The sequence below is a fragment of the Diadema antillarum genome, unplaced genomic scaffold (genome assembly GCF_040938485.1).
Source record: "Diadema antillarum isolate AM-2024a unplaced genomic scaffold, OU_Dant_1.0 scf00000067, whole genome shotgun sequence".
NCBI classification, from domain to species: domain Eukaryota; kingdom Metazoa; phylum Echinodermata; class Echinoidea; order Diadematoida; family Diadematidae; genus Diadema; species Diadema antillarum.
This window is the reverse complement of record NW_027270956.1, coordinates 973430-999385: the sequence shown is the minus strand read 5'-3', so window position 1 is coordinate 999385 and position 25956 is coordinate 973430. Positions and strand designations below refer to the sequence as shown.

General features: G+C 37.6%; 1 protein-coding gene across 1 annotated transcript; it reads right to left on the bottom strand.

The window, feature by feature from the left end:
- Window positions 1-326: 326 nt before the first annotated feature.
- LOC139716600 (elongator complex protein 2-like) lies at window positions 327-25745 on the bottom strand. The gene is made up of 18 exons (XM_071628126.1): window positions 25614-25745; window positions 24706-24888; window positions 23783-24092; window positions 22637-22771; window positions 21455-21604; window positions 20722-20817; window positions 19873-19976; window positions 18761-18907; window positions 17819-17971; window positions 16342-16440; window positions 14813-14902; window positions 13659-13818; window positions 13165-13295; window positions 11685-11865; window positions 10013-10134; window positions 4823-4971; window positions 3193-3294; window positions 327-495 (listed from the first exon to the last, which is right to left on the bottom strand). Exons 1-18 carry the CDS (start codon window positions 25743-25745, stop codon window positions 327-329), a joined length of 2613 nt encoding a protein of 870 aa, XP_071484227.1.
- Window positions 25746-25956: the final 211 nt, after the last annotated feature.

The window sequence follows — 25956 nt, the reverse complement described above, 5'->3', positions numbered from 1 at the left end:
TATACGTTAAGGTTTTGAGAAGAGAGATATTCTAATCTTCTGCCACCCAAGATATGGTAATTTCTCGACAGATGCAAGACACAGCACACCACTTTAAAGGCATATGGGGGTTAAATACCGGTAGTAAGCATGCCAATAATAATGATAATTACCACAGGAGTATTGCCATGACAACAGAGCTACGATGTCATGCTTTTTGTGCAGTCTGGTTTACTAATGATTGCTTTGCACGATACCAGAATTTATTAAGGGGGAGTGGGGTGGTAGAAAGGAGGTGGGGAGGGGGAGGCGAAGGGGGAGGGGGAGGGGGAAGAAGGAGTGTCATGTCACGAGAAGAGAGATTCCTGAAATGTGTGTATCCTCAAACTTCCGTCTGCACCGCAGCTTGCCAACTGAAAGCGGTCTTTTCGCTGGGGCCTCTCTGAACAGGGCTTGTCCCCTTCTCCGTGCCGTGGGCGCCACCTCAGTCTCTTGACAGTCTGCGTGTGTGTCATACTGCATTGTGTGAAGAATGGGAAAAATTTAGACCGTCACCTTTCCAACATCACAACACTGTGTTGCAATCCATTTTGATGAACTGACCAGCCACACACTGATGCTTACCCTTTCACTAACAATATATGTACATGTGAATGACAGCTACTACATGTACATGTATATGAGCAATATATATAAAGTCAACCTTGCTTAAGTCAAATAATTGCTTTTAAAGTCGAAGGTCTTTTCAAATCCTCTTTTCTTTACATTCTATTAATTTTTATCCCTCATAAGTCAAATTTTCTCTCAAGTCAAAGCTACATCTTCAGTTCGAATAGATTCAACATTAATAGGTAAGGTTCACTGTATTTTCTTTTTTTTTTATCAAAAAAAAGAAGATAAATAAGCAATATCATATTGCAGCACGAGTTGGCCATCATGGCCTGTTCAGCTGGTACTTGTGTTTCAATGGAATGAACTGACTGACTGCACATGATTACCCATGGACAGGAGACTACATACAGTCTGTACATACATACTTATCCAGGGGCGGATCCAGCCATTCCATAAAGAGGGGGTGCCTTTACAAAATTAAAGGTGCCCCCCCATTTTTTCTTTATATTTCTTTTGTTTTTGAAAAAATAAAGGGCGCGCGCTCAGTGTGCTCCCCCTGGATCCACCACTATTATCGCAGAGTCACCTGTTTCATGCCAAGGGTAGTGAACATGGACACATGCCTATATACAATGCTGGACACTAAGTTTTTGCTCTGGTGGCTGGTCCACCAAAATCATCAAATCTCATTTTTTTTTTTTTTTTTGTGACCCAACGATAAAATTTGGTGGCCCCATAAACTAGAGAAAATCAGTAAAATTAAAATAATTTAACTAAACATCAAACTAACGCAATAAACTCTGATAATCAAGTGAAATTGGCAGGTATGAAAAAGTACTTCAAACACCATATGTTGTTACATTTTTAAGGAGTAAGGAAGAAAAACATTAAAAATGAAATGATCTAATATTAAGATATTTAATAGTTATGAAACGTATGTGAATATTGGCAGGAATGATGAAGGATTTCAAATACCACATATTTTGACAAAATTCACTCAGTGTAACCTATCATGCAATATTGTTCTGAGGCATTAACACAATTTTTAAACAACACCACACATTCGTGAAGTTATATTCAACATAGGGGTATACCTACCTCTATTTTAAGAAAGATAAAATTTGACCATAAGAAAAAAACAAGAATTTGGCCGAGTCAGCTGGAAAACATTGGCCATGATGACTATTAACAGATAGCTGAAATACATTGTATGTGCACTTTTCAAACACTGAGCTACGAGTATTCTCTCTCTCTCTCTCTTTTTACATGAAATAATACATACAAACAATGTACATCGGCACATTTTTGGTGGCCTGATTGAGCCACCAAAACATATACAGTGCACTCCTGTTATAACGAACATGGTTATAACAAAATTCCGGTTACAACGAAGTAAAAATTCAGGCCGCAACATCATCCGTTCTATGTTATTTCTTGTTTGTTTGTTCGGTTATAACAAAATTTTGATATGATGAGCTGCTGGTCCCAAGCACTTTGTTATGATGGGAGTCCACTGTAATTCTCTAAATAAGGGTGGCCTAGCATCTAGTTCAAGTGGTCATCGGGCTACTGTTAAAGGGAACCCAAACCCCAAGAGAAATGTGGATTGAGTGAAAGCAGCAACATTAATAGAACATATCACTGAAAGTTTGAGGAAAATCAGACAATTGATGCAAAAGTCATGAATTTTAAAGTTTTGGTGTTGGAACCGCTGGATGAGGAGACTACTAGAGGTTATGACGTATGTGTAGACCACAATATGAAGAAAATGTAAAGGGAATTCCACAAGAATTCACTTTTCTAGCATAATGAAAGAACACTTGACTAACCCCTTTCAGAAAGCAGGGGGAATTATTGCTACCCTTAACATATGTCAGTATCAAGTTGATGGTATGTGTAATTTTCATGAAAAATTAATTTTTGTGGAATTCCCTTTATATTTTCTTTATATTGTTGTCCACACATATTTCATAATCTCTAGTAATCTCCTCATCCAGCAGTTCCAACACTGAAACTTTAAAAATTCATAACTTTTGCCATCAATTGTCTGATTTTCCTCAAACTTTCAGTGATGTGTTTTACTAATGTTGCTGCTTTCACTCAATCCACATTGCTCTTTGGGTTTGGGTTTCCTTTAATGCTGAGTCAAATGTTTATCACAAATTAACCTGAGGCTGTCACCCTGAACTGATTATGCCATGATGGCCTAGCAGATAAAGTGAAATTTAATGTCTCCCTCAAGGACTTTATTATTCAAATGATACATAGCAGTAACGGCACTAGGAAGAATTACCCACACAAGGTACCCTCTGAACAGTCTTACATGCCAGAGGTGATAGCTGAGGGCGTTTGGACTATCTTAAAGGTACCATGTGAAAGTGAAAGATCCATATTATTTGCTTTATAAAATGATGAAGCACATCGTTGTTGTTTGAAAAATCATTCTCATCGCGAGGAAATAAAAGGATATATCCTGTAGACAGAGAGAGAGAGAGAAAGAGAGAATAAATGTTGACATATAAAAGAGCACAACATGGACAGAATTACGTATGATGTATCTATTTCATGAACTTGAATTAGATTGGAGATCGTTTTACTCACTGTTGTGGAAGTGAATAGAGATGTCTCCATGACGACGGTCTAGCAGGACTCCATGCATGAAGTGATATGTTCCCAGATTCCGTCCCAACTGCAACAATGTAACTGCAGCCAGAAGCCAAAGTGACGCAGAGTTGATGTACATGTATGCACCCAAAGATATAGATGATCATATATAAAGAAAAAACAACATAAAGAAAAAAAAAATCCCAATGTCAAAGCCTAAAGAACTAAAAAAGCACTCTTGGGCCCGAATTCACGAAGGTGGTACAAATGAAAACATGGTTTAAACCATGGACAAAAACCATGGAGGGCCAAGTGTTGCATGGAATATTTCGCTACAAAATCAGTCATTTCGTTGATGAAATGATTATTTTGTAACGAAATTACAACATTTTGTAACTAAATGAACATTTCGTCCACGAAATGTTAATTTCGTTAACGAAACAGTCATTTTGTCGACAAAATGACCACTTTCGTAACAAAATATTCCGTGCGATACTTGGCGCTCCATGGTTTTTGTCCATGGTTTAAACCATAGTTTAATTCGTACCACCTTTGTGAATTCGGGCCTTAGAGCACAGACCTCCGCCATTTCCCAATATAGAAGCCTTTTGTTTACAGCTGTTTGTCATTAGCTTCCAGCTGCGCAGCACCGCTTTAATGCGTGTATGTAAACCTCGAGTACACACAGCTTGAACTTCCAAGTTCATTGACCTTATATGCGAAAAGAAAAAAAATCTTACAAAAATCTATAAAATTTCCTGAATCACTGTTAAAATTCAATCATCTGTTCCTTGCGTCATTAGCGACTATTCCTGCAAGTTTCATGCAAAATCCATTCACAACTTTGTGAGTTATTTTGCAAACAGACAAACTAACACCAATGATAGCTTAACCCCCTTCCTTGCCGGAGGTAATTAAGAATATCATGCATCCATCTACAAATTTCAGCGTAGAACAGAAATTTCTATGGAAACAAGAAACAAAAGCTCATACTCACTTTCATAGCATAAGAATGATTTAAACCTATAGTCTATGGGGATTCAGCTGAGACAGTTGACAAGTCTGTCGCGATTTCAAAATCTCACAGAGAACAGTTATAAAAGTAAAATGGACTGTACAGTATATCCCCCCCCCTTAAAAAATTACAATCGGATTTGCACATTGATGACTTTCAAAATGATTAAACAATCTAAATGCTATTTCAGGGTATTAAACTATAACTCCTTACCTACATCTTGAAATGTGGATCATTGTACAGAATGTCATGGGTCCATTCTTCCAAGTTTAGCACTTGGATGCTCTTGGCATTTTGTAAGGTGTGAGCACAATGGACAAAACTAGGAGGGAAGGAATTCCTGACATGCTCTACAAAGATCCCAATTTCTCTGTGACACTGAAGGAAATCAAATGGGTTTTTCTGTAAGATGTACATATCAAGTTATAGTTTCATACCTTGAAATTGCATTTTTATTGATTCACCATTTTTGAAGTTATCATTGCAGAAAGTTCAATTGTTTTTTTTTTTTTTTTTTTTTTTTTTTTTTTTTTTTTTGGGGGGGGGGGGGGGGGGGGGAGGGGGGTTGCATAAGATTTATTCTCTTGATTCCACATAAGACTCTACATGTACCTCTTGTCATTGCTCATTTGTCTAGCAAAGTCCACTGCTGTGACTGCATCACCAATGTTCAAGGGAGATGAGAAGGCCTTGTAGTTTCCCATGCCACTCATTGGAGCAGACTGGTCCAGGGGTGGTGGCTCCTTCCCCCAGACAATCACCTGTATGGATCACAAGATCGACGCATACTTTAAGGAATGTGACAATCAACGTTTTAAGCTGACTTTAAAGGGGGTGGTATAGTTTTGGTTGAGATTGGGTTTCAGGTCTCCAACTCTTTTGTGAGATAATGAGAAATCTGATATGAAATATGAAATAGCATACACTTCTTAGAGAAATTCAAAGTTTATTTCATGAAAATTGGTTTTGAAATGGCTGAAATATCCAAAAACAAAAAGGTCCTAATAAAAGGTGGGACCCACCTTTTATTAGGACGACTTTGTTTTCCCCTGTTTTTTGATATCTCAGCCATTTTCAAACCGATTTTCATTCAATAAACTTTGAATTCCTCTTGTATTGTATGCTCTCTTAAATAATTCATACATGGTGTCTAATCATCTCACATAAAGTTAATATCTGAATCCCCCATCTCAACCAAACTATGCCATCCCTTTAAAGCATTTGGCTTAAACCAATTTAAAAAATACCAGTGAAAGACTCATCGAAACTGGTCAGAAATTATAAATTATGAGGTATTATTACATGTTTTCCAAAAAGAACACAATTGGCAACACTTTCAGTCGCAAATTAGAGGTGAGGTGATGAAATAATTGTGTCAACAGTGTGCCTCTCAATTCGGTGCAATCTACATCAAATTTGCCTTTCTGAACACAAACTCAAGAGGAGAGTGTAGTTATGAAGTACAATTGTAATGATGTGTGGGAGGTGAATAATCAACAACCCAAGTTTTCATGCACAAATCAATGGAAGCACATTGAGCCAATAACATTATGGCTGCACCCGTCTTTGCTTATATCATTGTCATTTTAAAATTCCATAATTTTTCTTATTTCTGATCAAATTTTCATGAAAATTGCACTGTTCTGTTTGTACGACTCGACACTCAAGTTATCTTGTACATGGTGTAGGAAGGGCTTACAGTTTAGATTTGATTTCATGAGGTGCCTACCTTACTCTTTAAGGGCAAGAGCTTCCGAAAGGAAACCGAAACTTGAATATCATAATGTGGATTGAGTGAAAGCAGCTAGATTAGTAGAACTCATCAGTGAAAGTTTGAGGAAAATTGGACAACGATTCAAAAGTTATGGACTTTTACAGCTTCGGAGCCATCATCGCTAGATATGAAGACTACTACAGTTAGGGCCATTAGGGACAACAAGTACGTGCATTCAGTCACAAGACCAACAGGGTGACATCATAACTGATTAGGGAAGCATACAGGGGTACCAGCAAACCGCCTGTTGATATTCAACTGACTGTATCTAGTTGCAGGAAGCTATTGGATCCTGGTGTATGGAACATCCTCTGCAAAATATCTGTCTCAACACTAACCAATCACAGAATTGGATTTGGACCCCCCTCATATAAAACAACAACAACAAAATAAACAAACATAGTATGAAAGACATCATTTACAAGCACTTTTCCCGCTCCTTTCTTTTCAACACTTGATAGGCAGAGGAAGCAGAACTCTTGACAAGGCTTCACTCTGCTTTCAGAAAGAGTGTTAACATCAACTTTTTGTACCATTAAAGACCCTGTCAGACTATAATTGTACATGAAATTATGTCCCTCACAAATCATTTCTTGTCCTCTGATTGGTTGAGGGCATTGAAAGTGACAAAACGTATTTCCACCAGCAGCACAATGAAAATCCTAGTCCAACTATTTCCCTGGGGAAATAGTAAAAAAAAAAACAAACCAAAAACTATATCATGCTGGCATGGCAATATTTGTTAAGCGCATGCGAACCACTCTTGTCACATGCGCGTATTTTAGTGCGTGAGACATCACGTCACAGTAAAGTTTTCCACCAAATGCACGGCGTGTACACTTTGCAAGATAAATGGCATCGCGCAGTTGATGCATACATGTGACATTGTAAAATGTTACTTTGCTGTTACTCTTAAAATTCATTGGGAGGGAAACAAAAGAATTATACTAGGCCATTGTTCAAGGTTCTGGTTAAACTATGTGTCTTTGGTGACTTCTGTAGCACCTACATGTACATTGTACATTTGTACTACTGAAGTCACCTCATGCACATATTTTCAACCAGAACCTCTCAGGCCTGATATATATGCATAGTTTACATTTCAATGACATCCTGTAATTTGCGCAGGCTATAACACTGCTCATAAAACTTCCTTTGCACGTTGTTTGAGCCATGTGATACTACCTGCAGTTTCGGTTTCTCACATGCATGCTCAACTTGACACAAAAATTGCATGCCTCACATAAAAATTAAAAATGCACAACAGGGAGCAAAATAATACACCATGTGTGCAAACTTCCCAAGTGCATGCAGAAAGTTTCTCATGAAGTTTTGCTAGTAAGCTCTTGAGAAGTTTTGCTTGTAAGGTCTTGAGAAATTTGCAGTCAGACTGCCAAAACTACCCGGTACTGAAACTGACACTTTGCCTGCTACGTCTTTAAAAGCAAAGGAGCAAGAAAGAATTTCTTTCATACCATATTTTCTTTTATTTTTTACACATGGCAGCATTTACATACAATTTTCTTCGTCAAAAAGTAATATTTGATACTAATTCAGCAGCTATAACTCTGTCATCGACAGGTCATCATCATCAAATCATGGCAGCTCCAAAATATGGTGACATAATTATAGTATATAACGTCTACTTTTTAAAATCATTTCATATCAATTTCCCCACAGAAATGATTTCTTGGTGAGCTGTTTAGATGAGATTTTGATGCCACTGACATTGTGCCTCATCTAACTTGTATACATTACAACAAATTTTATGCATTTAAATATAAGCGTTGGGATGCGCGCTCAAGCTTGTCCAAGTGTAATTGAGTGTATGGAGTCTGCGTGTATGAGTGTGTGCATGTGTTGACTTCATTTCTGGGGATTAAGTGCATTTTTTGATAATAATATGAAAATAATTTTGAAGAGATCATTGCATACACAAAGAATTTTCACACTTTTATTACTATTGTAAATAGTTTGTAAGTTACATTTTGCTGTGAGTTTCTACAAAAAAAATGATACACTATATATTTGAAAAGAGATGCTGAAAACCCATAATGCGTGAGAGGATCGCAGCATTCAACAGCCTATAATGTCTGTGATAATGTGAAATGGTGACTATGCATTAGCACCTGCACCTTCACCCCGGAGGACATTCTCAGGACCATCCCGTGCAAAATGCGATCGATCATATTGACTATAAAAAGATATACTATCCCCACATGCCGGTAACCTGCAAAGATTCGGCAAATACGTCACGGTCGATAACATCCATGGGCAAACCTGAACTGAACGTTGCCATTAAACAATAACACTCAAACAACTTTGTTTGCACAGAACTGCTGGCTCAAGTTGAAAGCCACACCATTCAAATATGGATTCCAATAAAGCAAATGCCTCCAGGTGGCACCCAGCATGAAAACGGTGGCTATCAAACGTGAAACCCAACTGCTGTAAAGTACCAGCATGCTGCCCATGAAAGAGAGAAGTAGGCGAAGGTTTATAGGCATGCTCTGTGGAGCTGGGTCTGCATGATGGCAAATCAGATCTATCTTCAACATCTTTTTTTTTTAGATATATATTTAATGTTATTGTATTGCAATGATGACGGTAATGATGATGATGATGAAAAAGTTGTTTGAGGGTCCCATATCATACAAGCTTTGCTTTTTAGTGGGACCCTCCATTTCCATTCCCATCTTTAATTTGCCTATACTATATGCATTGATAAGTATATATTTGAAAAAAAATACAATCATGTTTTCTTCAGTGTCACTCATTTTCACATGTTTTTGTAAAATCACATTTTTGCAATTACTACAAATATGTGCTGCTTATACATTGTATATGATTTCTCTGTTTATTATATGGAAATGAAAATAAATTTGAATCTTGACTCTTGATGATGATGATGATGATGATGAAATTCAGACTGACTGTCACTAACATTGATGCATCATGCCATGATGGTCACAGTCATTTAAAGCAGAGTTACTACCGTTACCACTTGAAATCTAGCACTACTACAACCATGGCTATCTTACCATATTTACATTCTGTTACATTCATAATTATCATCCCATTATCATTAATCAATCTAATAATGCTAAATGCAGCTGGTATCACCTTTACATTACTGTGCAACCCAGTATCATCATTACTCTCACCATTACCATCATTATCATTTTATAATCTATGGAAATGATATTAGCAATGCAAGTCTAATCAACATAATCTTAACGATGAACTGCGCCCTTTTTCTGTTTACACAAAATGACGTTACCTTCTCCACACAAAAAAAAATTATAATCGAGCAGTAGATGCTATATTGGACTGTGCATCACAAAATTATCACAAAGTTGCCAGACATCGATTTTTAGTCAATAAGACAGAATGGGTAATTCACTGTAAGTCCTGAAATATTTTGCCCAATTGACTTACCACTGGTATTCCATTTGGATTTTTTTGTTACATGTCATGAATTTTGCAGATTGTGACTATAAGACCAAGTGCGGTATCAAACACACACATACACACAAACACATGAAAAAAAAAAAAAAAAAAACCCACACCTCATTCCACCATCTTCACTCTGAACCAATCTCCTGTGATGATTTAAGTCTCTTTGGTGAAGGAAAACTTAGCACTGATTGACAGATTGCCTTTTACTGACATAAAAACCACAACAATTATTCAGTGCATTGAGTAAGAGCCATGAGAAGAATCATTAATTTTGAACAAATATGCAGTTAGCTGCTGCTACAAGGGATCAAAACCATCACTGGCCATTGGGTTTTAGTGAAGCTTGGAAGTCTAGTTGATATGACGTCTGTCTAATGATCAAGAGGTCATAGATTCAAATCCCGCCTGAGTATATAAACCATTGATTTTCATAATGGCTATTACTCAAATACTAAATAAATAATCACTCTTTATTTACGTCGATGAAGGGTAACTTGGCAATCAGCTGCAACAAAAACAGCAAAATACAAAAATTCTTCAATTTGAGTAAATGAAATCTGACTCGGTACCTTCTTATCGCGGGATGCCGTGGCAAAGAATTGGTCGTCATGAGACCATGAACAGGCCCAGATAATGCGGGCGTGAAGGGACGTCTTCTTGTCCGTGTGGGCGATGAGGCGGTATGGACAACCTGACGGGAGATAGAGATAGATGCGGAATTTTACATAAATATACAGTGTATGGCTGCATTGATAACTTGGTGAGTTGCAGACCCGGCCATTTCAACAATGTCAGGGCAAATTAAGCAAAGTTGATACGACACATATGATTTATACAGACATTATCAACAGTATGACAGCTTGGCTTAGAGCATGGTGACAAACACACACACACACACACACACATACAAAAGAAAGCTGACATACTTAGTAGTGTCCTGCTGCACACACCTGTACACACACACACACACACATATGTACAGACAAAAGTTACGTTCAGACGGTGATCCTTAACCTCGAGGATAAGCTTGCAGTTAAATATGGGGCGCCAAGTGTCGCATGGTCTCTTTCGTCACAAAATGACAGTTTTGTGACAGACTTGTTTTTCCATTGACAAGTGACAACATCAAATACAGTGTATGTCAACAATATGACAACTGTTATTTCGTCAAGAAAATGACAATTTAGTTTCAACATTGTCATTTCATTGACAAAATTGTTATTTCGTTGATAAAGTTGTCATTTTGTGACAAAACTTTTATTTCCTCAACAAAATTGTTATTTGGTTACGGGACTGTTATTTCGTCAACGAAACTGTCATTTCGTTAATGAAATTGATGTTGTCACCTGTCAACGAAAAAACAATTTTGTCACAAAATTGTTATTTCGTGTGATCATGTGACACTTGGCACCCCATACACAACTTGTACTTGATGGCGAGCATTTCCTTGAGGTTAAGGATCACCATCTGAACATAAATAACTAGGAACTTACTCAGAATTTGATGATGATGTAATGACAAAGATTTTTTTTTTTGGCATAACTCTGTTGTAGCTTTAGTTGATTTTTTTTTTCTGATGATGTACATGTACCAACACATATCACAGTCTTTACCTGATTCTCACTCTGTTCTTCCTTAACAAATGTCCCTGTCCTCTCCTCTCTCATCTCTGCTACTGCAACCTCAACTTTCAGCTCACCGCTGCCCTTCAACTTTCACTATTTGCCTTCTTTACACCCTCCCTACATCCCTGTCTTCCTCCACTCTCCTCTTATCAGGTCTTTTTTTTGCCAAACAAGTCCTTTCAAGGACTACTGTATAAGCTGTCAATTCGCGTACAGATATTTTTGCAAATGAGGAGGTCACAGACACTTTTTGCGAGATGTTGTCGCGAATTGACACCGAGGTTACCATAAGTGCACTATAATGCCTTAGCACAAGACAACATTTTCATGTTTTGTCAAATTCGCAGTACAAAAGTGATATGCAAAATTCACAAAAAATAACCCTCGCGAAAATCATAGCTTATGATATTACACATGGTGCTACTGCAAACCTCTCTTCCTCATTTACATCACCATGCAGTCTTTGGAACAACAGAAAATCTTCACCAAAAGATGCAGATGAGAGTCAGTACTACTTTTGAGTGGAAAGAGTGGTGGAAAAGGATCCTACTTGGAGGACAGGACAAGCCTAAGTCTCCATTCCAAGTCGGTGGCTGGTTATAGTTTGACCACTGACCTTCAGAGGGGCTCTCTTCGAAGAGTGACCACGTCCTGTCCCGAGAAACTGCAAGGAGCCGGCTGCCGTCGTGGGAGAATGCCAGCTGTGTGACAGTCAGCGAGTGGACCATCAATTGCCCCAGCTGTTGCCATGACGATGTGTCCCAAAGAAGAATGGCTGCATGCTCAGGTTTTGCTGCCTGTGAAAGGAAACAGGAAAATTGGGTGATAAGCACCAAACTACTTCTATACAGAGGAACACTTCTTTCCTTTCGTTTTACACCTAATATACAGAATATTTGAATCGCTGTAAAGTTCTGCACCATATTCAAGTTGGCTTTAACCCACTGAAGACTACCATTAGTATACTGGATGTCTATGGGAAATGAAATAGCAAAATATGCTTGTCCTCAATGGGGTAATAACATAATAACAGTAACAAAATGGACGCTAGAGGTTTTATCAAACCTGGACCTGAACTGCAAAAAGCTTTGGTATATCAAAGTTTCATGTGAGTTAGTGCAACAGTGAAATCAGAAGGAAGAACATTTACATATTCAAATTAGATAAGGTGAAGATGTCACCATTTCACACATCTCCCTATGACTAATATGCAAATCCTCATTTCCTTTTTTTTAACCTAAAACAAAAAACAACAACAACAACAAATTGTACTCTGTGAACAAAATCTTTCTTAGCTTGTAATAACCTAGAAAAACTTATCTTTGATTTTGTTTGTCATGTCATCTGTATATTATTACTATTATTTCTTCTTCTTCTTCTTCTTTTTTTTTTTTTGGGGGGGGGGGGAGGTTCCACCAAAAGCATAAAATTTACAAAACATTTTTTGCACAACCAATGAGAGAATTGTGAGTTAATGACATTGTCACTTTTAATTCATGGTAATATTACCATCAGTAAAAACATATGATACCTAGCACTGTGTAGATGTTTTAGTTTACATGCATTTTGTATGAAACTTCTGTCATTCCATTTGTCTGAATTTATTCTATTTCGCAAAGCCAACAGAACTTTCCACTTTTCTTTTCCCCTATCTGTAGCACATAAAGACCATGAAGACCTAGATAAAGTCACCATGTGCTATATAAGAATGGTCAAAACATTGTTACTACCATTACAATTACCATTATCACATTCATCGTTGTCGTCGTCATCATCATCATCATCCTCATCAATGTCATTATCACTACCATGCTCATCAACATCTTTCATCATCATCACCATCATCCTCCTCCTCATAAACATCATCATCATCATCATCACCATCATCCTCCTCCTTTTCCTCCTCCTCATCAACATCATCATCATCATCATCATCATCATCAGTAGCAACATCACCACTCATCACTATCGTCAATTATCATTATCATCATCATTATTATCATCCACATAATCGATCACCATCACTGTCGTCTCCATCATCACCTCTCTAATGTGACACTGATCACCGAGTGAAATCTGTCCCATTTGATGCATACCTTGCACGCCGATGCCACAAATTTCCCGTCGGGACGGCTTGCTACTGTGAAGACCTCGTAGCCGTGCCCGTAGAGCTTTTGCGTCTCCGGCCACAGCGTGTTCTGCAAGAGGTGGTCTTCGGTGGGTGGTCCTAGTTTAGATCAAATACAAGCATCATCAGTAAATGCTATTATAATACACCATTGTACATTTCCCTTGGAAACTGTCGGAGAAGTCCAAATGATTTCTTATTTTCAATGTGGTCAACAAACAATACCTGGGGGGCGTTTCATCAACGAGTTCGTCGGAGGTTTTCACCGACAAATTTGCTATCAGCCAATCAGACGTAAGGATTTCAGTAGCTTTTAACAGTTGTCAGTGTAAATCACTGACAAAAAGTTTCATGAAACGGTCCCCTGGTCCACTGAATTGGAAAAAAAACAACAACAACAAACAAACATACTGTTAACCTAAAGAGGAGGAGTATCAAAAATGAATATCAATAGATACTCACTGCTGAGCATGACTGGAGCAAAGTAGATTTCTGCGTACTGCTCGCTGGGGTGATTAATCTCTCGGTCGGGTGTTGGCATGCCCCCCTCCCCCTGATAGACAGCCTTGTTGGAGAGGCCCAGGGCGGGCACACTTGCCCCTTCTGGCACCTGTTTTGCTTCCTGAAGATTTCAAGAGAAAAGAACGTCACAGAATCAAAGAAGACTATGATAACTTTTGTTAGTGATATTTCTACCTCAATTGCATGACATTTCTTTTCTTCCATTCTTTCGGCATTCGTGTATCATATGTGACCGTGCACCTCAAAACGAACATAAAGTCGCACACACTGATTTTGCGTGAGGATTGAAAATAAGTGAAATGGGTCAAAGTAGCCGAACTTGACTTTTTCATACTTTCTGAAAGAGCGGGTCTTCTAATACATTATGCTAAAATTTGGTATCATAAAACGGGAAGGAAAGTGTGTTTTTTTAGCAGTTTATCTCGACCATTTTTGGTAGAATAGTGTGATTAGGTGTTTCTTTAGAATCCCTTTTTCATTTCTGAAAAACCTTGTCCACACTCTTCACTTTCAACTCTAATAACTTTTGAAAGGATAGTGCTACTGCTTTGAAAGTTGGCATTAATTATGGACAGAATGTGTTAATGAGGCCTGCTTAATTTCAGTTTAATCTAATAATCCCTTCATTGTTGTTACTATGGTGGTTTACTTCCTGTTTTTTGTCCCATTCATCGCACAGCCAGCACGGTTTGGTAAAGATTAAGCGCTTGAATAGACACTGTACTTTAGAGCCTCTTTTCTCAGTTCACACTTTTCCTGAGTTTGTGCTTTCTTCCCAATATTTAGATAGGTTAGGAGAGTCAATTTGATTTGAGTTATACATCATTTTAAAGCTTAAAGTCTGTTCTTTCAGAATATGGTCTTAACTAAAAATTCATGTCTGGCGACTTTTTGTTTGTTTTGAGGTGCAGGGTCACATATGTTTGTGAAAGCTTTTACAGGTTACAATCTTTATAATTTGACCCTGAAAGTAGATCAGAGGGTGAAACAGAAATATAGAGATGTAGAAAAAACTGTGATGACATTGTCACTCAAAAAATCTGCAAGCGGCAAGCATGTTTACGAGGAGAAAAATGAACTCTTAACGTTTGTACCTGAGCCTTCTGGGCAGCTGACGTGTCTACGCAAGAGATGCGAGAGAGATTCCCCAGGAAGTTGGATGGTGCCTCAAACACTCTCAATACCTGCAAGGTGACAGACAGACGAATCACCAAAAACAATTGTCATCTGGTTTTTTGTATCTTTTCTCATCTCAACCATACTGACTTCACTATTTAATGGCACAGATTTAAAGTCTTTTTATCATGAAATTTTATTTAATGGCTCTGATCTTTGACACCAAACTTTGTTGCTATGATCCCAATTTGCATATGATAGAAACTTGTACAGTCATGTACACAATATTGACATAAGTGATTCAAATCACGTCAAAAACACACTTTTTGTTCACATGTAAATTGTGTTTCGATGAGCGATAATAGCATAGTCTACTGGACAGCACAATCTTTTTGGCAGGTGAATGTATATGTCTGAGGCTGTATATGGCCAATGTTATAATGAAATAAACATCTGCAAAACCTTGTCTAAGTTATGAAAAAAAAAATCTTGTTGTTTGCTGATGAGACTCTCATTTACCAAACATTGAGGAAATGTTTGAAAAAAGCCAAATGCTATGCACTTACAAAAAATATAGAATGATGTAGACAACGTGACAATCTTGAAACAATCAAAGGAGATTACGAAGACTTTGAGTAATGTTTCTAATTTCTAGTTGCCTACAGTACATTGCAACTAGACTGCAATCAAATTTGAACAATGTAATCTATGAATTGAGTATATGAATATAAGAACGACCCAAGTCCATGGAAGACCATTTCGAGTAAACAAAAAAAACTTCATATCTTTTTTATTTGTCCAATAATATTCTATTTAGTGACGGGAAGGCAACATGGTATATATACAAATTAGAACATATATTATTATGACAATTAACATTTACATTAATTGTGGAGAGGCCATTTTGTGTGGTGGACTTGGGTCGTTCTTTGATTCATATACATGCTATTCTGCTATAGAGATGAGAGAAGGATGAGAGAGGGCACTATTATATGAATGTAAGAATGACCCACGTCCTTCATTCTTACATTGATATAAGATTTAACTCATTCATTTCAGGCACTTCCGGGGGTAATTAGGATTAATCATTTATACACTTGTACACAAAATGAGTCCATGTATAAGCTACAATTTCCCATGTCAAACTGAATTTGGCCAAAAATTGGACTTGGGTCGTTCTTATATTCAAGTCTTCAATTATCACTCTTCTTCATATAAACTTTGATGAAATTTGCAAGGATTGCAATATATATAAGGAGGCTTTCTAACAGACACCAGTGTTATAGCTCTGGGGCCACTACATGTAGAGGCCTAACATATTTCTGAACTGATGCTTGATTTATATACCAGTGATAAAGTACTGAAACCATGGCTACCTAGATTTCCTTTAGTTTTCTGCTTTCTTCTCTGTTTGTTTGTCTTCTCATTGACACTTAAGGATAACAGCAATGTGGACAAGATAGATGACGTTGATTACGTGAGTAAAACTGTCAAATGACTAGCTCACCTTTTCGTCAGCCCCAGAGACAAAGGCAAACTCGCCAATCATGGCGAGGCACTGCATGTCGTAGCCATGGACTTGGGGTCGTGCTATCTCATGCCATGTCTGGGAACAACAACAACGAAAAAAGAACAACAACATCCATGCTCAAATCCATGTCTGGGGAGAAATGCATCGAGCACTCATGCATGCATACATCCACATCAGTTAATAAGAGAAACAAAATGCATTCAGGTCCACCTTATTTCTGACACTCTCAGGTATTGTAGTAGCTAATGATGGAGGAAATTCTGTCCCAACTGGGGATATAGTCCCACATATTAGAAATCCATTACCCTTCCTTTTTCTTCCATCCATCGTTTGTAGTTCTTGATACAGTCTCCTCCCTCCCTGGCTGCAAGGCTGCCCAATGAACCCTAATTCCTTTTCCTAGCCCATGTCCCTTCAATTGTTGTCCAACAAAAAAACATTGTCCCTGCTCAACAGTTTCTGCCACCTCTTCACTGAATCTTTCAATATTCAGACAGGAGTTTGATGCTTCCTTTAATAAAAATTTTGCACTGTAACTGCCCCTGATTTCTTTTCTCTCCAACAGACAATATACAATATGATCATACATGACTTGATGACAAATGAAACATGTCATTTGTTAGAGTGGTGTCAAGTCATTGTAAATCCAGGCCCAAAGAATGTCTTCTTCTTCTCATTTTGTAGCCTTAGGTTTCATCAGAAGACTTTGGACTCGGCTTCGTTTTTCCATAATCCTACAAGCAGCATTCCATCACTCTAAATTTTAATTCTGAACAATTCTGAAAAGAAAGATTTGCATGACCAAAATGATTTACAATGCAATTTTTACTGAGCAAGCTGCATTACCATACAACTTCAAATTCTACAGAGTGAAAGAAAATGTTGGTTATATTCTAATTCAATGGCAAGAATTCAATCACAAAATCATCATCGATCATTAAAGTTCCTATGATTGTAAAAAAAACCCACAACACACAATGACCCAAATATGGAAACAGGACTAGGGGCATCAATCAGCTTGACACCCAGTGGCAGATCCAGGAGGGGGTACACCAGGCACATGCCCCCATTTTCTTTTCTTTTTTTCTTCTTTAAATCAAAGAAACAACACAAAAAACTTGAAAGGGGGCACATGCACCCCCCTTTTGATAATTTTTTATTGTGTTGCGCTTAAGCCCCTTTTTTTCAGTTGAAGAAATCGGGAAGTGGCACAAGAAAATACCTGTTGGGGAGTTTTTTGTTTTTTTTTGCTTGTCAGCTGATTAAACCCAGAAGTGGTAAATGAACTGCTTTGCACCCCCACCCCCTTCCTTTACAAAATTTCTGGATCTGCCCCTGACACATGTGTGTGCAGACAGTCTCTGTGCCAATTTCCCATCACATATCATATGGGTCAAGGGATTCAAAAGCTCACTTTGGGCTCATCATCAAAAATTCTATAATTATAACCAACCTCCTTGTTGTCCCGTCTCCACGGTGCATGCAGCCTGGTGGTCTGGTCCAGTCCGACACTGAGGAGAAAGTCACCACTGGGGCTCCAGACCAGGTCCTGCACCCCTGCAAAGTGACCACTGACCGTCACTGAGGGTGTCCATGCATTCTCTCCCTTGAATGGATGATGTGATTTAAAAGTAATATACTTTGGTGCAAAGAGTTGAAATTTTTGCAAAAATTAGACAAATAAGACATGGGCAACAATTTGTTCTATCAGTCTAAATGGGGCACCCCATCCACACTTTAAAAAGGCCATCATGATCATTTGACTATGACATTATTCCAGAAGCACTTTGTCATGGCTTTGTCCATGATACAGTGACCAAATATCTCACTTGGTTTTTTAAAACCTACAAAGGAATCTTTAAGAGCAATATGTACATAAACGTATCTCATAAAATTGCTTCAAAACCGTCACAACAGATATATAAATTCAAAACGAATCTAATTCTAGTGACATAAATGTATGAAATAAAATCTAGTCACTTGGAAATGGAATACCTCAACAATCGGTGGCAAAATGCTTTGGCATGAAATGGGTACATAAATCATATACAAACTGGGCAGAGTCTGAATTCATCTCATGGACACTGGGTCACACACAGAAACAAAAAGCCACATGAAGAAATTCAACAATGTTTTAAATGGACATGGGTACTAACATCACAGCTTGACATATTCCACATTTGTAAGAATGGACTTCTAGGACTACACAATCCATACAAACGTACCCACCTGGGAGGTGAAGGCATATTTTTTTCCTCTCCCATTGTCCCTTATAAAAAAAAAAAACCTACTGATCTTGCAAACTTACTTATGACTTGAACAGGTATACATAAAGAAAATATCACTGCAAGAATAAAGGACTGTCATAAGCCCTAAGTCACAGTTACAGTTGTACCTCTGGACTATTGGTCTGGTCAGGTTCGGTTTTGGTCCAGACGTGAAATGCACCTTGGTAGCCATGGCCCAGTATGGCCTTGCCGTCGGGACCAAACTGGCACCCATAGAGGCCCAGTGTGTTGCCGCCTACTTCGCCAACACGCACCTGAAATAACGGAGAAAACAAACACCGTCGACTGCACAATCACGACATACACAACATATGGTTGTTTAGATTAGTCTGACAGTTCATTTAAACTGATAATTTTTGTCATGTTGTTAATACAACATTTTGATAATAACTACAGGAAATTATCACAACACTTCCCAGCTGTTGAAGCCAGATCTTTCTCAAAAGAGCTGGACATTGGAAAAAAAAAATCTTTCATTAACCTGGATGGCAATTTGGGTAATGGCAACACACTTCAAGATGGCATTCTGGATCATTTAAAAGTTAGTCTGAAAGAGAAATAATACAATTTTATAAGCACAACAGTGTGAACATTTGATAAAAAATCAGATTAAAAGTAAGGAAATCACAAAATTCTGATGATTTGTCATTATCTGCAAAACAGTTCTTGAAAGTTGATGTGAATATACATTTGTACATAATAAAAAGTAGGCTGACATTATCACCTCACCATCATCTCTCTTCTGTACCTACATCAACATCTTCCGGCTACACAGAAACTTGGAGAGGGGTCATGATATAACAGTTTAGTTTGTTTGTGCTGTTTTGTTTTGTTTTTTGCCTGTTTTGTTTTTTGCCTGTGAGCAAGACATATGCAGAATGAAGGAACTATTCACCAACAAAGTGAAAGTAATATCTATTAACATTTGTCTACAAGGATTTTTTTTGCTGTCTAAAACTAGCAAGCACGCACACTTTCTATTCGAGGAGATACAAGCACATTTTGCAACATTTTTCTTGTGTTTATTTCCCTTTAAAACTATAGCAAGGATTTAAAAACAAAACCAAAAATGATCAGTTTGATGTGATGCTGATACCATGGCAACAATCTCAAAATGCACAAACTGATCGGTCACTGTGAATAGTATTCGCAAAAGCAGTTGTAATGAACCGAAAGGCATCTTGCACACACACTTTCAATATGTCCTGTCCACTTTTACCTCATCAAGCCAAACTCCACTTGCTTCGTCAAACCTCCAGACAATCATCGTCTTGTCCATAGAAGCTGACAGCAGACAAAGGGGCTGGTGCCATTTTCCTGCTTCTGTGGAGGGGGCAGAGAAAATGCACTATTTCAATTCTGAGTGCTCCTTTTCAGGACAGCCCTTCCATTATAAGCATTCCTAACCCAACACACAGCGATCTTGATTTCATAGCTCAGTATATACACTATACAGTAAGTCCCCCCAAAAAATTACAATTGAATTTTTCCATTGATAACTTCCAATATGATTAAACTGTTTGAATGCTATTTCAGGGTCTAGAAATATAACACCTTATCTATATTTTGCAGAAAACCCCATTCAATTTGGTTAAGTGGTCACAGAGAAATGTGAATCATTGTGATGCATGTCTTGGATGTGATTCTTCCAAGTTTAGTACATGGATGCTCTTGGAACTGCATATTAATGTGTGAACACAATGGACAGAACTTGGAGGGAAGGGATTCCTGACATGCTCTACAAAAAACCTCATTTCTCTTTGACCACTGAAGACAATTGGATGAAGTTTTCTGCAAGACGTGGGTAATGAGTTATAGTTTCATACCCTGAAATTGTATTTGGATTGATTCACTATTCTTAAAGTTATCATTGCGGAGGTTCCCGTCTGTATTTTTTTTTTTCGGAAATACGGTTTAGCTAATGATAGAAACACAATATCAATTTACCAAGCTCTAACAGATCATATTGTAAACTGGGCATAGACTGACAGTGTTGCTGACATACATTTGAACATTAGGTGACACTGTACATAATCATTTGGGGCGCTCCTCTACCGATGTGTCTCACCTACTTCCACCAATCTCTGCCAATGCACTGCATAGACCCACTGCTCATGGCCCGCCAGTACCGACTCCAGGCTAACTGAATACTGGCACTCTCCACCTGTAGTTACCAGCCATGTAAGAAGGCATTGGGGGGGGGGGGGGGGGAACAACAACAAAACAAAACAAAATAGCAAAGTAGAAACACTTACGGATGAGGTAACATATATAGAAACCACATTCACAGATAATTAAGATTAACACAATAAAAAGCACATTAACATGTAACAATACACAAAGATTTTCAGAAAAAAAGAGGTCTATACACATGGAATGGCAGGTCTCATAGTGCAACCTCAGTTGAAAGTGCAAGATCATAGTCTGTTGCAACTTGAGCAAAAGTGTTGGAAATTAGTCTGAATTGCAGAAAAAGAAAAGGAATAGAAGAGCCTGATGTGGTAGGACATATTTCTGTCTGCAAGCCAAGATGTGTATTTTCAGTTGTACCCCAAGCTACCTTCTTTCAAATTTTTTTTCTTTATAAAACAGCTGTTATTAAGAATTATGTTGTGTCTTGCTCTAACTATAGAGCTTTAATGGTAACCCTTCCATATGATATACACAGATATATTTAAGATAATAATCACAATATCTCATAAAGGTATAAAGGTAATGAACGAATGAAGTAATGATAAAAGTAGGGGTGTAGCGGTAAAGTAGGGGTGTTTTCATTCATCAGCTAGGACTGTGATGCAAACCTTCATGAGAAATGGAGAATTTATTCTTCTTGAGTTGAATCTCCTGGATCTGGTCAGAGCTGGTTTCTGCTTGGGAACTACTGCAAGAAATCCTCCAGAGTCTGATGAAACAGTCTTGTGCACAGGAGGCGAGGAGAAGGTCGCCATTATCTAAATATCATGGGAGAGGTTCAGGTTAACTTAAGTATGACATATTTCTAGAAAGAACTTGATCAACAAGTGCAAGTAAATACACACATTGAAATTCAACCCGATGAAGGATCAACTTCTAATATGAATCTTAACAAACCAAATATTATTCATTTTAAATAGATGTATAATTCAATATTTAGTCTTCAATATACACAGTGAGGGAAATGTTCAGTGTCCAATAATTAGTATTAATAATATTCATGTGAGTGAAATCTGTTTACTTGCAAACATGGATGATATAAATCTGTTGACTTGTGATCATCTCCATCATAGATCTTTTATATCCATTTTTTTTTTTCAGGTCAGCATTAACACCTCTATATACTGATATCTCTTGTCTGCATGAAACATAATGCACCTTGCAAAAATACATTTACTATGAATCTGTGCATTCAGTGAGTTTCATGATGCTTTAGAACACAAAATCAATTTATGAAATGCTTTTGCAGAAACAAGCTTTTTTATTTAAAAAAAAACATTCTGAGAGTGGAATGTTGTACCATCACAATTAGTTAAAGGGAGTTCGTCATCAGATAGCATAGCTCTTTGATCAAATAAATTTTGTTTCATGGCAAACTGCTGCATTTTCCAAAGCCACGACTAGCGAGGGCTTGCTAGAATAGAACTGACCGTCATACAGCACCAAAGTACACTTATTGGTAATGGTCAACTCCAGTGGAGCAATATTCTTTAGCTGCATATAAAGCTGTACACAATTTGTTATGAGGATGACGAGCCAAGCACAAGTATACATGATGGAGATGTATACAATGCTCGGGGTTCAGCCAAGCAAACTTTGCACCAGGTTGGGGCAGTCGGAAACTGACAGTGGATTATTTGTTGTTCCCCACAGTTTTGTTTCCCAAAAGTTTTGCACAGATATGAACTCCTTTGCACTACTAATATAAGTGCAGACAAGTGAACAAATATGGCTGTGCAGATAACATCCGTGCCTGTCAGTTTGTGAAAATGTGCTGAGTAATGTCTCACCATCATATGCAAATTCCAGACAGCGAATCCAGTCTTCATGGCCATCAAGACTCTGAACCTTCACAAACTTTCCTTCAGAACTCTCCACATACAGGTGTATCCTACAGTCATCTCCACCCAGGGCAAGAACTGGAACTGAAATCAATTTGATGAAATGAGACTACATGTATGTAACACTAATGAAGAAAGTGGATATGATTATAAAAATCAGACATACACTGCTCAACAGTTGTGTATTCTCTAGTATCCCCCTCCCTCCCTCCCTCCCTCCCCCCCCCCAAAAAAAAAAAGGAGAGAAAAGAAACATCCCATTAAAAAGCAAACACAAAAACACTACAATTTTAACATAATATATTTTCCAAAAAATTATGAATGAAATCTTCCTAGGGTATAATTGTCCCAATCTATACTTAGGCATACATATGCAGCATACAAATGACTGGATACAATTATCATAACACTTGCACCTCATTTCTATAAATGATTCTGAACACACTTACAATATCTCTACATCTAATTTTAGCACCCATAATCTCTCATTTGTGTGTCTTCAACATTAAATGTTTACTTTATAAACTAGTATTTTTGGTCAGTTGTTTCAAGTTATCAAAGTTTGGAAATGTATCTGTATCCCTGGCAAACTAAGACATACAATGCTAATGAGACACTGATAGATGCTTACTGCAAAATGTATGAAAATTGAAGACAGTGACAAAGCACTGTTTATGGCTTGAGCATAGTTGAGAGGAAATTACTTTTCAATTGAGTGTAAAACAAAAGTAATCAATAATCTTGTTTAGCAGTATCGATAGAGGACATGTCTACACTAGAGGACTGGTGAAAAGTTGACGTACTGAAAAGATAATGCATTAAATTTTACTTCACAGGGGGGTTAAAATGTTGGAAGGATATGATGACAGTTTGGAAAGATATCACAAACAAAAATTCCATTTCTGACTTCATTGGACAACATATTCAAGATGTAAGCATTCCTGATTCAGGTGAAGTGTATAAGTGAGGTAATGTGATGCACCCCCAGAGCTTCAAAAGCGATACACTATATTGACATGCAAATTGAAAAGACTTTGATCCATGCATTCTGATGCCTAGCACTTGCAAAAATACATGATTTGCTGTTCCACTCACCATTGCTACCTAGCTCGCCGAGAGCGACATCCAAGGCAAACCCTGACCCAAACGAGATGCTCTGCCACTCCACAAATCCTCCTCCTCCTCCTCCTCCTCCTTTTCCATCTACACCTCCTCCTGTGTTTTTACCTGAGCCTGTGTTCTCTTCCCTTCTGTCTACCCTTTTCCATATCCTGACCGTGGAGTCTGTAGATGCACTGACAACTAATGTTCTCCGACTGTGGGAGTTTTTCCCACTGGCGACATAGCCAGCATCAAGAGCTATCACCGATCCAGTGTGTCCACTGAGAGATGCTAATGATGAAAACTGTGGTAACAAGCAAACAAAACATTGCATAAATAACACACCAGTAATCTATCACAGTTCATAGTGGTATTTTGCTTCTTACCATTTCAGTTTCTCAATTTCTTCACAGTTAGTTTGTTTAATATTTTTTGAGAAGGGATATCCAAAATGGGAAAATAACATAAAAGGGAATCCTAGGGAATCTCACAAGACCTACAAGTAAACTTTACCACATGGTGATATCACTCACTGATGCAAAGATTGGTGTAAGAAAGCACGGAATTGGAAAGTCAACTTAAAAGTTTTGAAGGTAAAACATTACCAAGAGCAAAACAGCATTCTAACATTATATGTCAACTCACATTTTGCTATAAAAAACTCTGCTAATCATGAAAAATTAGCACATTAATCAAGTTTCATCATACAATTACAAAGTTTATCGAATAAATCTGTTTACTGTACACAAATGAAATGGAAGGACTTTTAAATTCCAACACCTAATTAACAGAGCACAACAGCTGCACAATCGACATTGTATGCATTTTGATTACGATCAAATACTTTCTTATTCTCTTAAGTTGATTCATTCCCAAATCCTTGATATGAATCATCACAGCGTGCAGCAACTCCTAACCTTGTTCCCCTCGCCTCCCCACAGAATGATGGCACCATCAGTAGATCCCGACACCAGTTCATCCCTGTGTGCCCCTTCCTGCTGCCCCCTGCATTGTTGGCTCCGGACCTCAATCCACTTCACACAGTTGACTCTGTCTTTGTGCCCTGTGAGCATGGATGATATGGGGCTGGTCACCCCATCCTTGATGATAAATCAAATAAAAATCACACAGAATGTAAATCAGATATAAATGTGTCTACCACAATGCCTCATAAATATTACACCATTGCTGCTGATATTTCAACAACCTCTCACATGAGAGCACAATACCATTTACCATCAAATTTCACTTGCTATAAACTACTGTATCTAAAGATAAATATCAAGGTTTTGATTATTTAAAAAAAAAACTGTTCTGCTAGTCTTGAATTTACCTTGTTTGTTTTAAAAGGTCGAGGTCTATTGACTAATAATGGTATTTTCTTTTATACAGTCTATTACTTAAATTTAATTCTATGTCAGACATTACAATTCAGAGTAAATTTATGGATCAACAAATGTCTAACGCATGAGCCATGCCATGCGTATTATAAACGGAAATTTTAGTTATGAAATCACTGATGATAATACATATTGCATATTCATAACATGCCATGCCAGAAGCCTTATAGGAAGAATAGCAGACTATTCACATGGTTCAGTATTTCATCGTGTTCATGTACGTACTACTTCAAGCACGTGGATCCTTCTATGCACTGTTTATGTGTAACTGTTACTAGTAATACTAATTTATTAGTCAGGCTATGCTAGAGCCCGGCGAATGTAATTGGTAACATGTATTGCAGTATCTGGGACTAAACTAAAACACCCTCATCGTCCAAATGATATTTATGACATCAGATGATAAGAATCATGTACATACTTACAGCAAATGTAGTTACAGCAATGGAATTAAACGTCCCGAATGCTATTTTCCCATTATTTCCCCAGTGAATGCAGTGTGGCACTCGATTACATGCCACACTGAGGTAGCATGAATTAAAATTTTCGTCAGCCATTCTTTCTATGGAATGCTAATAAAGCAACTCCTATAAACTGTTGTTAAGCAGAATATTTTCATATACAACAGTAGTTTCTATATCAAAATGAAATCAACTTGTAAATTAAAATTGATTATTCCTTGTGAATACAAAATTTGTAAATATTTTCTGTCAAGTTTGGTTTTATACTTCCTCTTTAATACTCAAAATAATTAATCAGACAGCATTA